This window comes from Saccopteryx leptura, chromosome 3 (assembly GCF_036850995.1).
Source record: "Saccopteryx leptura isolate mSacLep1 chromosome 3, mSacLep1_pri_phased_curated, whole genome shotgun sequence".
Taxonomy (NCBI): domain Eukaryota; kingdom Metazoa; phylum Chordata; class Mammalia; order Chiroptera; family Emballonuridae; genus Saccopteryx; species Saccopteryx leptura.
In genome coordinates, this window is record NC_089505.1 from 211,023,046 (window position 1) to 211,042,273 (window position 19,228).

The window sequence follows — 19,228 nt, forward strand, 5'->3', positions numbered from 1 at the left end:
CTCATTTATTTGGTTTTTTGGCTTGATGAATACCCAGGTTTTAACCCACTTAGGACCGTTTTTCTGCCTAGTTCTAAAAGTTTGAGGTTTTTTGTCTGATTACTCCCTACTCCTGACCAACTTACTGCTCCCATTTTCTCTTATAGCCTTCATCCTCCAGCCGCTACAGGCTTGCGTCCCAGTGCCGCGCACGCGCGCACACACATAAACACACACACACACACACACTGGTACACACGGACACATTGACTAGATACTGGACAAGTAAGCTTTACAATGCTGGAAGTTTGAAGGTTTGATTATTACTATTATTTTCATTTTCCCATTGACTTGAGAGATGGGGAAGGGAGGAGAGAGAGAGAAGGAAAAGCAGAGAGAAAGAGAGAGAAGCATCACATTGTTACACTTAGTTGTTCCATTTAATTGTGTACTCATTGGTTGCTTCTCATATGTGCCCTGACTGGGGATCAAACCACAACCTCAGTGCATTGGGATGACACCCTATCTGTTGAGCAACCCAGCCAGGACTATTTCAATTAATATAAGTAAGGCAAAGGAGGGGAAGGCTTTCTGAAATGTTGTGTAAAAAGTTGTATTTCCTCTTAAATTCTGTCTCTTCTGTAGTTCTTCAAAGACTTACGCTTTAAACAAAGGTCCTCTAAGGATTTGTTTCATCTGAGACCAAACTGCTGGCTCCTGATTGGGTGGAATTGTGAATTATGGAGTGTGTGAAGAATTTTTAGTAAAAATTAATTTATTTTTCTGCCTTTCCTGAGGATGACCTGAATACCATAAAAATTTTCAGTCTCAGATTTTCAGTTCAGCAGACACTTTCATTTTCATTAATTAACCCAAGGATTCACACTATCATCCCCTCTGGGGGAAGCACAGAAAGAAAAGGCATGTGTGGGAATCAAATCTCCTCCAAGCAACCCTGGGGAAGGACAGCATGCCCAGTTCCTGCCGTCACCAATGGTGCCACGGAGGTGCCCTGCCTTCCCGGAGACTGTCAGAGCAGAGTCTGCCTCTACAGGGGCTGCCCTGGGCCCTAGGCCCTTCAGGCATGAGGGACCATCCACCATCCCTCCTCAGTGCTGCCTTGCACTACCACTGTTCTTACTCTGTGTCCCTGTGTCATGAGATGGTGGTGCCCTGCCGTTCTGGTTACACTCATCACTGATTTCCCCATGTCACAGTAGGATATCATTGTTATTTTGATGCCATGTCAGATTTTTGTTTTAAACTCAGTTCTCTACAGTTTTATATGAACCAGGGAAAACTTTTAAAGCCAGCAAAATACTTTTCTCTTGGGACATTTTGTTGTGCGTTGGGCACATTTTAACACAATGAAGTAACATTTGTAGACTCAGAATGGGGAGAGAAAGCAACTCCAGAGACATCCCATTCATCACCATGACACCAGGCAGGCTTCACCTACAACAACCCAGACATAGGTAAATATCCTGTTTTCACAGGTCATCAGGAAAAGAGACTCCACATTACTCTTGGGTAACCCATTCCAGTGTTGACTTCCCTTCAATGCTGTCATTATATGTGTATTGGAGAGGAACACCCCTACTAGACTGCTTTGAGCCTTAAAACCTAAACTTGTATTCAGTGTGTCCATAAAGTCATGGTGCACTGTTGACCAGTCACAGGAAAGCAACAAAAGACGATAGAAATGTGAAATCTGCACCAAATAAAAGGAAAACCCTCCCAGTTTCTGTAGGATGATGTGGCAGCATGTGCGCATGCGCAGATGATGATGTAACACCATGTATACAGCAGAGCATCCCACAGCCATGCCAGTCGAGATGTGGACGGTACAGAGGAAAGTTCAGTGTGTTCTGTGGCTTGCTAAATTCGAATCCATGACCAAAGTGTAACGTGAATATTGGCACATTTATAATGAAGTGCCACCACACAGGAATAACATTACTCGGTGGGATAAGCAGTTAAAGGAAACTGGCAGTTTGGTGGAGAAACCCTGTTCTGGTAGGCCATCAGTCAGTGACGAGTCTGTAGAGGCTATACGGGATAGCTACCTAAGGAGCCCTAAGGTAGGGCTTAAAATCTGTGCGTGAGCTCACATCAAACTGCACTGAATAGGTATGAAACTGGGAGAGTTTTCCTTTTATTTGGTGCAGATTTCACATTTCTGTCGTCTTTTGTTGCTTTCCTGTGACCTGTCAAAAGTGCACCATGACTTTACGGACACACTGTATTTTGAACCAGATGTCACAAAGCAGCCTGATTGTCAGCACTCTGTTTAGCTGGTATTGAAAAATGCCATTTTCAACCAAATACATGTACCCGTAGATTGAACGGCTTTCATTTTACAGTAATCCTGTGACTGTTTGTTCCCTGAAGATTCTCTTCCCGCGTGGCTGTGATCATCATGAAATGGTGAGGCACTGCAGCTGCACCTGTATGTCTTCCTGCTCCCAGAACGCACAGCCATCACGGTCCTTCCTCTAAATCGGGTTAGCAGAACTGCCATGAAAAGCAAGGAGCTATTTCACAGAGAGTGTTTACTCAGACACACACTTGCTTTCTGCCACTTACTTGGTCTGTTCCTTTGGTTTTCAGAAACAGCCGCTTTAAAGAAGTCCTTTCCCTGGCTTTCCCTTACTGGAATGCAGGGCAGGGAACCCCGATACCATACTGACTCTAAGAGGTCTAGTTACATTTTGGCCTATGATACTCCACAGAGCCTCCTGCAGTTAGAAGTAAAATAGCTGTCTTCTTTACTTTCAGCTGTTTCCCTTGGCAAAGTGGAAAGTCTAAGGAACTGGATCGGTCAGGAAAGCCCTGACCAAGAGCTGGTATGAACCTCAGACAAGACGCAGCTCGATGAGTTGCAGTGTGCACCGCCGTCATTGTCTGGGACCGAAGGTCTGAAATTGACACCATATGCACCCGGAGGAGTAATTGCTCCAAGGGGGGAGAAAAGCAACATGTCAGAATATTTTAGTAACACCTAATTCATCCCAAGGTTATAAATAAATCTGATGCTTGCTTAAAAACAAAAGTCTAAAAATACTTTGACTAGACTACTTTTGTGACAGTGCTTCCGCTAGAGGTTAACTTTATTAGGGAGACAACATGAATAAAGAGAAACATGTAACAACTTTTTATGGTATATTTTACGTGTTTATTTTTTTTTGCAGTAAATAAAGTGGTTATAGGGCTCCAAGGAAAAGGGCCCAGATGTTAGAGAGTTGTGTGACATTTAGGGGAAACAAGCTGTAAAAAGTGGAGTCATAAAACAGGCTGTCAGTGCCACACATCTGGACAATACAGCTGTATGTTCCTATTGGCTGTCGTCACCCAAAGAAAACTCAATAACCTTATTTCACCCCAATTAGGCTGCATACCAACAGGATCAACATTAAATTGCAAAGGGGGAGGGGCACAGCATTTGTATGGCGCCTCTGTGTCAAGTATCTTTTATCTTTCATTTGAATTTGGTCACTAAAAAATAAATGACTGTTAACATAGCCATTTCAATTATTATAAAATCCTTTTAATTTATAACGTACTAATAAGTCAAAGCTTGACAGTTCAGACTAGTTGCTGTGCCAAACAATAGACTTTCTGTAGCATGAAACTGACCTATTTGTCATTCTGTCGTGGAGCCCTGCCTATCTTTCCTCTGCCCGTTTCAGAGAGTCTGAGTCTAGCACCATTGTGGGAAGCACCCCCTGCCTTGTGGGAAAAGAAATTCATTTTCAGACAGCACAATTTATTTAGCGTAGAGGGTAAATGCCCCTCTCTATGGTGCTGGGCATTTTTTCCCTAATTTTTTTGGCCAGCAATGAGGCACCTTTGCAGTAAGACAAATATTATAAAACCAAAATAGTATTTCATCTTTTCATCACAGACAGACTGTGCCAAAGGTTATAAAATGCTACCTTTCCTAATCATTGTGTTTCTTCATAGGTGTTAATAGCAGCAAAAGTCATTATGGACAGTGGAGAGAAATTAACCTTACCACTGATAGGGAAACTCTTGAAATTTCAACTTCTCCAGGTTAAATTTAAGGACCAACAGCGACGGGAAAGCGAAAAGAAGGTACTGTACCATGGGAGGTTTTCTAAAGACAGCGAGCAGCGAGTGAAATGGGCAGATTCCTTCAGGGACACTTCCTCTTTTCATAAGTCTACCACTAAGTGTTGCCTAGCACATTCAGTTGTCTGTCTCAACTGCTTAGGGAAATGGCTATTCAAGGCATTATTGGAGAAATTATATTTTCTCAAAGACAAACTCATTAAAAATAAGTTCCCTTGCATAGAAATATGACAATATTCAGGGCTTATACCTGAGGTTGTTTGTACAGCAGCCTGTTTATACACTAGTAACAGAGAAACCAAGGAGAGACCGAGTCAAGAAAAGTAAATATAAAAAACTTCAAAAACCCACTAAATCGAGGTCCTATTTAAAATATTTTACATGATATTCAATAGGAGTGCCTATTAAAATATGAGGCTACATCTGCATCTTCATAATAATCTGAATATTTCCTCAGTGATTCCTTACCTTTATTCCATATTATTCCTTACCTTTATTCCTTACCTAATTTCCATATTACACATCTGATTATTTCTTCACGTACAGACTTTCATTTAATTAACCTCTGGAAATCAATCTGTGTGTTTTTCAAAGACTTGTATTTTCATCTGAAAAAAATATTTTAAAATACTTTTAGCAAAGTGATGCCAGGTTTAAATCCATTTGCTATTATCATTACTCAAAATAAGAGATGTTTTTCTTTTTTTTTTAATTTTTTTTTTATTTATTCATTTTAGAGAGGAGAGAGAAAGGGAGAGAGACAGACAGGGAGAGAGAGAGAGGAGAGAGAGACAGAGAGAGAAGAGGGGGAGGAGCTGGAAGCATCAACTCCCATATGTGCCTTGACCAGGCAAGCCCAGGGTTTCGAACCGGCAACCTCAGCATTTCCAGGTCGACACTTTATCCACTGCGCCACCACAGGTCAGGCAGAGATGTTTTTCTTATGTTCCAAATCATGCTAAAATTTTTTGGGAAAGTCAGATGCTCCTGTAATGTGTGTGTGTGTGTGTGTGTGTGTGTGTGTGTGTGTGTGCGCGCGCGCACGCGCGCGCGTGCTCACATGCACGCATGTGTATGTTTGAAATGAATTTACGTGTAAGTGGTTCTGTTATGCCCCTAAGTGAAAGAGGTCAAATCAATTTATGAAAGAAGAAAGAGAAAAATGAACATGTCCCAATAACACCTTCTTCACCTTGGGAAGGTGCCCAAATCTGGGGCTTCTGTTTAAACTGGTCTCTTGACAGGATAATTGTTGAACAAAACAATAATGCCACCTTATATTTGTAATATTGGGCTTTATGTTTTTCAAAGAGATTTCCCATATAGCCTCATATTAATGTGGCATATACTGTCCTCAGGAAAATTCAAGTCATGTGAGCACCAGCGATGGTATAGTTTTCCATCTCTTTGAAGCACTTTCCATTGTGTGCAGGAGATTTGTATCTTTAATATTCAGGGACATTAAGACTTGGCAGAAGAAAAATTGGAAAATTGGAAACTATAGAAACATTTTTTCCTGCCGTTTTAAATGCCAGTGTTACATGGGAGTCCAAATCAGAAAAAGTAGACTGTGAGCCCTGGAAAATCCCTGCACCTCTCTCTGTTTTGTGCTTCCTCACAGCACCTACAAATATGCCTCCCGGTGGGAGAGTGTTTATTTACTTCCTTGTTTGCCATCTATTTGAAATCGGTAGTTGTGTATAATAGGAACAGAGTTTAGATTTAAGTTAACAGATTTTAAGTAACAATAAATGGAATGTCTCGAAAGCTCAAGAAATGTTTCTAAAGCTAGCGATGAGCAATGGTATAAAAATATTTCTGCACTGTTATTTTGCTCAGCATTTCTTTGAAATGTGAACTATATATAATAATACAGTTATTGTAATTCTGAAGATATGGAGATAAAATTATCTTTAGATTTATTTATATATTACATATATTATATATAAATAAAAGATGCTTAATAGAACTCTCCACAATTAAGAGCCAGCAATAACACAATCTAATTTGATATCTTTATTAGATAGGGTTCCCAAAACACCAGCCCCAAATCCCTGTGTTGCAACCATATGAGTAAGTGATGAAACCTAATTGGAATGAAGTACCTTCCAGAAAATACTCTTGGTAAAGGCAAGATTAAGGGAGTTCTTTGAAGGATGTTTATTTCAACAAAACTGCCCAACAAGTCAGTCGGAACAGTTGAGGTTAATGCTTGTCAGCCAGGGAATTTGGCAGAAAGCAAAATAAGTATAAAATATATAAACTGACACCCTGCTGTGGATTAGAAATTGAAAAAAAGAAAAGAGGACTTGACCCAATTTCCTTCTCTTTCCTAAACCCAGGATAAGATTCTAAAATTCCTACAAGGGGATTAACTGACTCTTCAGCTTTTAACATCAACATAAAATCTACTTGGATGTTTTCTTCCAAATGCTAATTATATTGCTTACATCTGTCCATTTTCCAAATTGTATTTTTTAAAATGAATGTTAAAAAATACTCATAGCAGTAATTACAGAAAATTCTAGGGAGAAGCTGTGAACAAAAATTTATCATAATTCAGACTCTGTTCTTTTTTCCCAAAGAAACAAATATAATGTATCACTATATATTTAATCCTATTTTATTAAACTGTTCTTGAAAATAAATAGCAAATAATGTAGTTCCATTTGCCAAATACAGTAAAAACATCATTTTTTAGATACCACTAATTTTAATTTATAACATTTTTAGTCTGGGCTATGTTTAACATTGCATTTGCTTTGCCCATGAAGGGAGTTTGCTGTCTAATAAATATTATAAAGAATAATACAAAGAGGCCCTGGCCGGTTGGCTCAGCGGTGGAGCGTTGGCCCGGTGGGTGGAAGTCCCGGGTCGATTCCCAGCCAGGGCACACAGGAGAAGCACCTATTTGCTTCTCCACCCCTCCCCCTCTCCTTCCTCTCTGTCTCTCTCTTCCCCTCCCGCAGCCGAGGCTCCATTGGAGCAAAGATGGCCCGGGCGCTGAGGATGGCTCTGTGGCTTCTGCCTCAGGCGCTAGAATGGCTCTGGATGCAACAGAGCGAAGCCCCAGATGGGCAGAGCATCGCCCCCTGGTGGGCATGCAGGTGGATCCCGGTCAGGCGCATGCGGGAGTCTGTCTGACTGCCTCCCTGGTTTCCAGCTTCGGAAAAATGAAAGAAAAAAAAAAAGAATAATACAAAGAAAGATACTTCTTTAGAAGAACAGTTTATGAAGCTTTTAGTACATGCATTTCTGGGAGACAAATGCCTGTCTCCAATTGTAAATAAGTTGAATATATTTGAAAACTATCTTTTTAAAAATATTCTATTGCTTACTTCCAAATATGTATGCATATTATAAAGAAAATATACTACATTTCTTTAAATATATTTTAGCATTTCAGAACTTCTGAATATTACTGTTTTACCATTAATCTCAAATTAGATTTTATTGTACCTTAAAATTTGAATAAGATACTATTTTGTTTAGAAATGAAATTTCCTTATATACGTCATTACCTAAGCATTTATTCTGCTTTTTAGTTCTTTATTATCAATCTATTGTTAATTAACAAACATTTATTGAAACAAACATTTAGAGAAACAATGTGGTAGGCAAATATATTTTCATAATGTAATTTTAAAATAAATTACTTGTTTTCTATTCTGACTTCCATTTTCATTTAGCCATTATCTGAATATTATAGTATCATTTACATTTTTACTTCTCTTTAACTTTAACTTTCATATTATAAATTAATTATAAACATTTATTTAAAACCAAAAAACTTCACTGTGAACCAAAATATCTAAATCATATTAAGAATTCAACTAGAAGAAAACATTTAATCATCAAAAATAGGTGAAAAATGCTATAATACAAAAAAAAACAACAATTTAAATAATCAGTCAAACCAAATCTAGTTTTCTGTGCCTCTGAGTTAAGTTTAGAATATTTGAATAGTTTTGGAAAAGATGCAAACATATCCTAACTGTGCTTTTAATTTGTGAATTCAAAAAACTAGTCCATATTTTCTTAGATATTTTAGCATCTCTTTTATATAAAAGCAGAACATTTATTTCTGGCTTACATACTCAGTACAAGTTTCCTTATTTTTCAACATTCTAGAACTGAAAAGAAGGAAGATATGCATTAAAGAACTATGGAGAAATAGTATTGGTAAACTTTTTTTAACAACTCAAAATTAAAAGCACCTGAGTTTGATAAGATATCATGACTCAGCCGTGGAGAACCCAGAGTCCACTCCACAGCATAACAAAGAGCAGTTAGGGTGACTTTCACAGACAATTTCCAGTTTATTCCAGTTGAAACCACAGAATGCTGGAAACCAGCCAATGTAATGCCATTTTGTGTGTGTTTTTGTTTTAAAAGAAAGGCCATAGGGACATACCAGGAAATTAAGGCTGGTTAGTTTTGATTCAGTTGTGGTTAAAATCTTCAGAAACTGTTTTAAGAAGTCAAACAGAGGAAGAGCAGGAACTTGGTTGAGAGAGACCCATGCGGATTCAGGAAAGAAAGAACTTGCCTCACTGACAGAATGGAATTCTTTAAAGCTGAATTACCAAAATGAGGATACTATCAACAAAATTGTTCGATCCAAAGAACTACAAAATTCAACAATTCAGGGTAAATAATAAATGACTCCCTGGCTGGCAACTCTGTAAAGTAAAATAGTGCTTTCCTAATTGGAATGTTTTTAATTAGTGAAAGCTTTTTACAGACTTCATGAAAAATGTGCGGAAACGCATATTTAAAATTGAGCAGTATTTTTAAATACAAATAGCTACAATGACAACAGCTAATAATAATAATAGCAACCATTATTGACTGCTTGGCACTATACCAAGCTCTTTGTACATGTTATGTCATTTAATTTTTTAAATGACTTTATGAGTTTCAGAGCATTCTTCCCAATTTGCAGATGGAGAAACTGAGGGTGTGAAAAGTTTTGGTAAGTTTCCCAAGGCTGAATAGCTACTCCAGAGTGGAGCTGGAATTCAAATTCAAAACTGTCAGACTCCAAAGACCATGTTCTTAACCTCTGTACCCCTCCCCAGTGTGTGTTAATGTGTATGCAAAAAACAACACTCTTGGCTGAAAACCAGTAGAGCGCCTGCCCAGAGACATTGCTGTGTCAGAGCAGAGACTTGATTAGTGATCTACCAACAGCCAGCTGGTGCCACTAGTTACATGCACCCAACATCTCAAAATACAGTGCAGGGCCAGGTCATGGAAAGTAACAAAGCTCACCAAAGATAAAGGCCACTGAGCTAACCAATCACCAATTCCTAAGGAAAACCTAACCTGCCCCCCTACCCAGAAATGATGTGGTGTCTGGGGAATCTCTTAGAACTAGTCTTCCTGAGGTTATTCCAAATATGTTTACCCCTTCTTTCTGCCCATCTGAATGTTGAAGTAGAACAGCAATTTTCAAATGATGTGCCACAAGAATTTTTAAAACATGCTGTCTGACTACTTAGTCAGGCACTGACCTCTTTTCTGTTAGATTGTCAAATAAAAAACGAACAACAGCCAACATAACAAGAGCTGTCCAGCATGAACATACTAAAATTATACCTATTTATTTTTGTCAGATTGGCAAAAAATATATTTTATGTAAAATGCATTTATTTATAATACATTTATTTAAAATGCAGAATTTTAGTAATTAGTAGTTTGTGTATGCCATGAGATAAAAAAGGCTGACAATCCTTGAGGGAGGATAATTTTGCTAACACCTCTGAGTCATATAGGATCCTGCAAGAGACAGACATTAGATGGCAGATCCCCCCACTAGCCACCACCACTGCAGGCCAGGGCCTGCTCCAATTCTGTGGTTCAGGATTGCACCCTGAAGATAGCAGTGCGGCCCCAGGACATTCTGCAGGGTCCTAAAATCGCACCATTTGATCTGGTGAACCCAGTGCATTCCTAGGCTTATGTTTTCTACACCACAACAGCTCTTTGGAAAAGCAAGCTCCTAACTCAGTCCCATCCATTCTATTTTCTATTTGTCAGGGAAGAGGGGAGGAGAGCAGAGGGGAAAGACTAAATAGAAAATATAGAAAAGAAAAACAAAATGCTCATAATGCTATAACCCTATCAACAATTTGGTATATTCCTTTGTCCTTTCTATGGATTTATTGCTTTACATAGTGGTAATCATTGTAAAAAACTTTTTATTCAGCTTTTTAAATTTAATTTTAACTTAATTTTTTAATTAAGATAATTTTTACTCTTTACCACAGCATTTACATCTATTAATTTATTAGTTATGTGTAATTCTAATGACTACCATAATTTTCTTAACCACTCCTCTATTGTTAAACAATTCAGTTATTTTCATATTTTTTTATAAAAACAACGTCGTGATGAACAACTTTATAGTATAGAATTCTTTGTATTTTGGATAATCTCCTTAGAATATGCTTATAGAAATTGATTAATTGGACCCCAAAATATCCCCATAATCTTGTTTCCAAAGTAGGTTCTAGAACCATTTTGACCCTGTTCTCTATAAAAAATACATAAAATAGCCCTCTGGTCAAATGAACTTGGAAATAACTGTTAAGTCTTGGAGATTTAATAGTACATTAGCTTATTACAGATGGGGAGTTTCAGGGAAATAAGTCTGTTTAATTTACTGTCTTTCAAATTTATTTAACACCATACTTTCAGCCCCTCTATTGTCCTCTCATCTGTGATGAGTAGAATGGATTGTTTATGGGATGGAGTGATATGTTGAGGAGAATCAGAGTAGCACTCAGAAGACAGACCTAGTTTCTCATAAGCCACATATTAATGGAATGACTTAGTCATGTAGCCTCCACAAGCATGTCTTTTATCTATAGCCTTTTTAAAAAATAATTAATTAAGTTATTTATTTATTTATTTAATTATTTATTTATAGGTGAGAGGAGGGAAGATAGTGAGGCAGACTCTTTCATGTGCCCTGACTGGGACCCACCCAGCAACCCCATCTGGGGCCAATGCTTGAGTACTGAGCTATTTTTAGCACCTGAGGCTCTCACACTCCAACAGAGCTATCCTCAGCACCCAGGGCCACACTTGAACCAATCAAGTGGGAAGGGAAGAGGGAGAAAAGGGGGAGGTGGGAGAGAAGCAGATGGTTGCTTCTATTGTGTGTCCTGACTGGGAATCAAACCCAGGACTTTCATACGCTGGGCTGACACTCTATCCACTGAGCGACTGGCAAGGGCCTACTTTTATCTATATGCTTAATGATATTTTGTGGGAATCTTATATGATAGAACACATTAAACACAAAATTATACACAAATATGTAAATGTACTATTAATTTTTTATTTAGACAATTAAATTTAACAGGGTGACATTGGTCAACAAGAGTACATAGATTTAGAGAAAACATCTTTACATCATCTGGATAGTCAATTATGCTGTATACCCATCACCCAAAGTCATATCATCTTCTGTCACCTTATATTTAGTTTCTCTTTTTGCCCCTCCCCCTCCTTCTCCTTCCCCTCCCCCTGGTAACCACTGCACTTTTATCTATGTCTATGAGTCTAAATTTTGTGTTCCACCTATGTATGGAATCATACAGTTCTTTGCTTTTTCTGATTTACTTATTTTATTCAGTATAATGTTATCAAGGTCTATCCATGTTATTGTAAATGATACTATGTCATCATTTCTTATGGCTGAGTAGTATTCCATAGTATATATGCACCACATCTTTTTTATCCAATCCTCTTTTGAAAGGCATTTAAGCCCTGGCCGGTTGGCTCAGTGGTAGAGCGTCGGCCTGGCATGCGGAAGTCCCGGGTTCGATTCCCAGCCAGGGCACACAGGAGAAGCACCCATCTGCTTCGCCACCCCTCTTCCTCTCCTTCCTCTCTGTCTCTCTCTTCCCCTCCCGCAGCTGAGGCTCCATTGGAGCAAAGATAGCCCGGGCGCTGGGGATGGCTCCATGGCCTCTGCCTCAGGCACTAGAGTGGCTCTGGTCGCAACAGAGCATCGCCCCCTGGTGGGCGTGCCTGGTGAATCCCGGTTGGGTGCATGCAGGAGGAGTCTGTCTGACTGCCTCCCTGTTTCCAGCTTCAGGAAAAAAAAAAAAAAAAAAAGGCATTTCAGCTGTTTCCATGGCTTGGCCGCTGTAAACAATGCTGCAATGAACATGGGGGTGCATGAGTCTTTACATACCCATGTTTTCAAATTTGGGGGGTATATACCCAGTAGAGCAGGGATCCCCAAACTATGGCCCGCGGGCCACATGCGGCCCCCTGAGGCCATTTATCCGGCCCCCACCGCACTTCCGGAAGGGGCACCTCTTTCATTGGTGGTCAGTGAGAGGAGCGTAGTTCCCACTGAAATACTGGTCAGTTTGTTGATTTAAATTTACTTGTTCTTTATTTTAAATGTTATATTTGTTCCCGTTTTGTTTTTTTACTTTAAAATAAGATATGTGCAGTGTGCATAGGGATTTGTTCATAGTTTTTTTTATAGTCCGGCCCTCCAATGGTCTGAGGGACAGTGAACTGGCCCCCTGTGTAAAAAGTTTGGGGACCCCTGCAGTAGAGGATTGCTGGGTCATATGGTAGTTCTATTCTTCATTTTTTGAGGAACCACCATACTTTCTTCCATAATGGTTGTACTACTTTACATTCCCACCAGCAGTGAATGAGGGTTCCTTCTCTCCACAGCCTCTCCAACACTTGTTATTACCTGTGTTGTTGATAATAGCTAATCTAACAGGTGTAGTTTTGATTTGCATTTCTCTAATAGCTATTGCAGATGAGCATCTTTTCATATATCTTTTGGCCATTTGACACTTTCTGGGAGAATTGTCTGTTCATGTCCTCTTCCCATCTTTTTATTGGATTGTTTGCTTGTTTGTGGCTGAGGTTTGTGAGTTCTTTCTATATTTTGGATATTAGGCCCTTTTCTGAGTTGTTGTTTGAAAATATCATCTCCCATTTAGTTGACTGTTTGTTTTGTTGTCAGTTTCTTTTCCTGTGCAAAAGCTTCTTAGTCTGATGTGGTCCCATTCATTTATCTTTGCCTTTACTTCTCTTGCCTTTGGAGTCAAATTCATAAAATGTTCTTTATGACCAAGGTCCATGAGTTTAGTACCTATGTTTTCTTCTATGTTTCAGGTCTTATATATATTTAGGTCTTTGATCCATTTTGAATTAATTTTAGTACAAGGGGACAAACACTAGTCGAGTTTTATTCTTTTGCATGTGGCTCTCCAGTTTTCCCAGAACCATTTATTGAAGAGGCTTTCTTTTCTCCATTGTGTGTTTTGGCACCTTTATCAAAGATAATTTGGCCATATATGTGTGGTTTTATTTCTGGGCTTTCTATTCTGTTCCATTGGTCTGTGTGTCTATTTTTCTGCCAATACCATACTGTTTTGATTATCGTGGCTATGTAGTATAATTTGAAGTCAGGTATTGTAATGCCTCCAGCTTTATTTTTCCTTAGGATTATTTTGGTTATTAGGGGTTTTTTATGGTTCCATATAAACCTGGTGATTTTTTGTTCCATTTCTTTAAAAAATGACATTGGAATTTTGATGGGAATTGCATTAAATTTGTATATTGCTTTGGGTAATATGGCCATTTTAACTATATTTATTCTTTATTTCCAAGGACAAGGAATATTTTTCCATTTCATTGTGTCTTTTTCAATTTTCTTTAATAATGCTTTGTAGTTTTCAGTATATAGTGCTTTACATTCTTTATTATGTTTATTCCTAGGTATTTTATTTTATTTTATTTTATTTTATTTTATTGTTGCAACTGTAAAAGGGATTATTTTTTTAGTTCTTTTCCTAATTTTTATTGTTGGCATATAAGAAAGCAGTAGATTTCTGTATATTAATTTTGTATCCTGCGACCTTACTGTATTAGTTTAGTGTTTCTAATAGCCTTTCTGTGGAGTCTTTGGGGTTTTCTATATACAGTACAGGATCATATCATCTGCAAAAAGTGAAACCTTTACTTCTTCTTTCCGGATATAAATGCCTTTTATCTCTTTCTCTTGTTGAATTGCTCTGGCTAGAACTTCCAGCACTATGTTGAATAGAAGTGGAGAGAGTGGACAGCCTTGTCTTGATTCTGATTTTAGAGGAAAAGTTTTCAGTTTTTTACCATTTAGTATGATGTTAGCTGATGGTTTGTTTTAAGTGGCCTTTATTATGTTGAGGTATTTTTCTTCTATACCCATTTTGTTGAGTGTTTTAAACATAAAAGGATGTTATATTTTATCAAATGCCTTTTCTGCATCTATTGATAGGATCATATAGTTTTTGTTCTTTGTTTTGTTAATATGGTGTATTACATTAATTGTTTTACGTATGTTGAACCATCCTTGTGTTTCTGGGATGAATCCCACTTGATCATGGTGAATTATTTTTTTAGTGTGTTGTTGTATTCCATTTGTTAATATTTTGTTAGGATTTTTGCATCTGTATTCATTAGAGATAATGGTCTGTAGTTTTCTTTTTTTGTGTTATCCTTGCCAGGTTTTGGTATAAGGGTTATGTTGGCCTCATGAAATGTGTTTAGAAGTATTGTTTCTTCTTTAATTTTTTGGAAGACTTTGAGAAGGATAGGAACCAGATCTTCTTTGAATGTTTGGTAGAATTCACTAGTATAGCCATCTGGCCCTGGACTTTTATTTTGGGGTAGGTTTTTGATAGTTGTTTCTATTTCTTCCTTGCTTATAGGTCTATTTAGGCTTTCTACTTCTTCATGATTCAGTCTAGGAAGATTGTATAGTTCTAGGAGTTTGTTCATTTCTTCTAGATTGTTGAATTTGGTGGCATATAGTTTTTCATAGTATTCTACAATAATCCTTTGTATATCTATGATATCTGTGGTAGTATCTTCTCTTTCATTTTGGATTTTGTTTATATGAGTGCTTTCTCTCTCTTTTTTTTTTTTTAGTGAGTCTTGCCAGGAGTTTGTCAATTTTGTTGATCTTTTCAAAGAACCAGCTCTTTGTTGTATTAACTTTTTTATAGTTTTTTTGTTCTCTATTTCACTTATTTCCACTCTAATTTTTATTATTTTCTTTCTTCTGCTGGTTTTAGGTTGCCTTTGCTCTTCTTTTTCTAGTTTTTTAAGATGTGATGTTAGGTTGTTTACTTTGGCTCTCTCTTGTTTTTTTCATATAAGGCTGTTATGATATCAACTTCCCTCTTATTACTGCTTTTGCTGCATCCCAGAAATTCTGGTATGTCATGTTGTCATTTTCGTTTGTCTGTATATGTCTTTTGATCTCTTCTTTTATTTCTTCTTTGACCCAGTCATTTTTTAGGAGTATATTGTTTAACTTCCACATTTTTGTGGGTTTGTTTAATTCTTTTTTGCAGTTGAATTCTAGTTTCAAAGCCTTATGATCAGAGAATATGCTTGGAATAATTTTAATCTTTCTGAATTTACTGATGTTAGTTTTGTGGCCCAGCATTTGGTCTATTCTTGAGAATGTTCCATGTACACTGGAGAAAAATGTATATTCTGATGTTTTGGAATGAAATGTCCTGTAGATGTCTATTATGTCCATTTGTTGTAGTGTTTCATTTAAGGCCAATATTTCTTTATTAATTTTCTTTTTGGATGAATGATCTAAAGCCATCAATGGTGTATGGAGGTCTCCAAGTATGATTATTTTTTTTCAGTTTGTGCTTTTAGATCAGTTAATAGATGTCTTATATATTTTGGTGCTCCCTGGATTGGTATATTAAAAAGTGTTATGTCTTCTTGATACAGTGTTCCCTTTATCACTATGAGATGTCCATCTTTGTCTCTGATTACTTTTCTTGTCTTGTAATCATCATTGTCAGATATGAGTATGACTACTCTTGCTTTTCTTTGGATATTATTTGCTTGGAGAGTCATTTTCCAACCTTTCACTTTGAACCTATTTTTATTCTTGTAGCTTAGATGTGTCTCTTGAAAGCAGCATACAGTTGGGTTTTGCTTCTTGATCTAATCTGCTACTCTGTGCCTCTTTATTGGTGAGCTTAATCCATTTACATTTAGTGTAATTATTGACACTTGAGGATTTCCTATTGCTATTTTATATACTGCCTTCTAATAGCTCTGTGTCTTATTTGGTTCTTATTTTTTGTTTTTCTGTCATTTGGTTTTTTTTGGTGGTATTCCATACTTCTATCTTCTGTTTCTTCTTTTTTTAAGCCATGTGTTTCAGTAGTGGCATTTTCACGGGTGGTTACTATTAGATTAAAAGAAAAATTATCATATTTATTAGAGTACATTATCTCATGAGTGCTTCTGCATTCCATACTCCTTTGCCACTGCTGATCTTTATCCTCTCCCCTTTTATGTTATTGTTGTCACAGATTATCCTTGTTTTTATTGTAGTCTTGTTCACATTTTTACTTGTAATTTTGTTTTGTTTTGTTCTTTGTATCTCGTCAGATAATCCCCTTTAGTATTTCTTGTAGTGGGGGTTTTCTGGTGATAAATTCCCTCAGCTTCTGTATGTCTGTAAGTGTTTTCATTTCCCATTCATATTTGAAGGATAGCTTTGATAGATACTGTATTCTTGGCTGGTAGTTTTTCTGTTTCAGTACTTTAAATGTTGGGGTCCACTCTCTTCTGGCTTGTAGGAATTCTGAGAAATATGATGATAGCCTAATGGGCCTTCCTTTATATGTTATATTCTTCTGCTCCCTAGCTGCCTTGAGGATTCTTTCTTTGTCATTAATTTGTGATAATTGTGCCTTGGAATAGGTCTGTTTGGGTTGAGGTAACTCAGCATTCTGTTTGCTTCTTGGATTTGAGGCTTTAACTCTTTCCACAAGCTTGGGAAGTTCTCATCAATTATTTGTTTCAATATGTTCTACATTCCCTTTTCTTCTCTTCTCCTTCTAAAATACCCATTATTCTTATATTGCTCTTTTTGATGGAGTCAGACAATTCTTGTAGGGCTGACTCATTTTTTTTAATTCGTAAGTCTCTCTCTTCTCTCTGTAGTATCTCTAGTTGCCTGTCTTCAATGTCACTGATTCTCTTCTCTATCTGGCCTGTTCTATTAGCTAAGCTTATTACTTCATTTTTCAGTTTGTATATTGAATTTTTCATCTCTGGTTCTTTTTTTATAGTTTCAGTTTCCTTGGTGAATTACACTTTTTGTTCATTAAGTTATTTTTAAGCTCACTAAATTGCCTTTCAATGTTTTCTTGTATCTTATTGAGTATTTTTAGAAGTTCAATTTGAATTCTCTGTCATTAAGCTTCAAGGTTTCCATGTAAATGAGATTTTTTTCTGGAGTTTTTTTTATCATCTATCTGAGCTAAGTCTCTATCTTGTATATCCATATTTGATTTCTTTTTCCTTGATGGCATTTGCAAGTGATATTATTAATAACCTTAACAAGAGATAACTGAAAAATAATTTTTAAAAAATAAAAATTGAAAAATATACAGTGAAAAAATGAAAATTCTATAAATAATAATAAATCAAAAAAACTACAGATAACAAAACACAGAAACTGAAAAAAAATTTTTTAAACAAAAAATGAAGTAAAAAACAAGCAAAATGCCACAATAAGAAGTATGAGTCTAAAATATAACAATTTAATGAAAATTACATTCAGTTTAGAAAGGGGAAATGAGAGAAAAAGGGAAAAGAAAAAAAGAGATAGATGAAGGAGAGAAAAAAAGAAAAGAATGTGTCAGAAATAAAACCCTTGCAAGAATAAAATCAAGAATAAAAATATAACAACTAAAATAATGAAGTTCACATGGGAAAAGGGGAAAGAAGAAAAAGTTGGATAAAGCAGAAAATGAAAAAAGAAAAAGAAAGTTTTTTTTCCAGTTTTGAGAAGTAACATTTTTTTTTCCAGTAGAAGGTGCTGTACTACAAGGTTTTCCTCTGCGAGATTCTTGGGTGGAGCTCTGCTGAGGTGTTGCTATGGTAATGATTCAGGCAGGGCCATGGTGTTGGTAGGAAGGAATTTGCAATTTTATGGCTCTAGCAGAAGCCGACTAGGGGTCGTCCAGTGCCCTCCCCACACATCCCAACAGAGCAGGGGATCGTGCATGTGGCACCCCTGCCTTTCACAGGAGAGAGCAGCCTGAAGACCCAGCTGTGGGAGGTCAGCCACTACCACTGTTTGCATAGCAAGGAGAGCAATGTGAGACCAGGAAGATGGGGTGACACAGTCCAGCCCCTCCCCCTATACCACTCTAAGCACTCAAAGCAAACCAGTGTCCAAGCTTTGGGAGCAGTTGTGGCAGAGATCACAGAACAAGGGCGTCCCGCACCACACACGTTAAACTCCGCCGGCAAGCCGGTGCCTAAGCTTTCAGAGTGGGTGAGGTGTAGATCACAGATCAAGCACCTCTCAGCACCACAAGGCTAAACTGTCAGTTGCATGGACAGATCAAGCGCGCCCCAGTGTTCTGTGGGCCGATCTCCACAAATTATTTGCACACAGTTCTTGGGAGTGCACCAGGGGCTTTGTGTGTGCACAGCACCTGCAATCGCCCAGTGCCTGCAATTACGGTGCCGCAGACACCAGGAAACGGCCCTGCCCCCTGTTCTTAGCCATCACCCCTATCTCAGGTCCTTCCCCCCAGACTTTCCTCTTCTCCCAGCTCTGGCTCCAAGACAAAGCCTGCACCAACAGTGCCTCCTTCCCTCAGGTCTGTGAGGAAAGAGGAAGACTCAGTCCTCTGGCTTTTTTTTCTTCTGTGAGCAGATTCTATCTTTGGCCTGCCTCTTTGTGCAATCATACCATTGTCTATCTGGTGTGTGTGTATTTCAGGTTCATCTGAGTTTTTTTTTCTCTGCATATAGTTGTAGAATTTGTTGAAACTTCAAGGGGAGATATCGAGAGTATCTCTCAGGCCACCATTTCTCTCTGCACTATTAATTAAAATAAGATGAAGTAGTACTATTTATCATTTATTCCACTGACTTTTACCTCCCATTCATTGTGAGGAATAACGATACCTGTCAAGGTATTTCAAGGTATTTGAATTTTGACATGAAGGAGTCATATAGAAATAAAATACCAGGGTGACAGAAAATGATTTGACTTTGGGTGATGGGTACACAACATAATCAACAGTTCAAATGCTACAGAAATGTTTACCTAAACCTATGTATCTTA

At 37.6% G+C, this 19,228-nt stretch overlaps 1 protein-coding gene across 1 annotated transcript in view; it reads left to right on the forward strand.

Annotated features, from left to right (window-relative positions):
* Positions 1–19,228, forward strand: part of SPAG17 (sperm associated antigen 17) — a 260,213-nt gene that overhangs the window by 54,556 nt on the left and 186,429 nt on the right. The window contains exon 4 of the mRNA XM_066377314.1: positions 3,943–4,074. Coding sequence (XP_066233411.1) covers positions 3,943–4,074 — 132 coding nt within the window. The remainder of the gene's footprint in view (positions 1–3,942; positions 4,075–19,228) is intronic.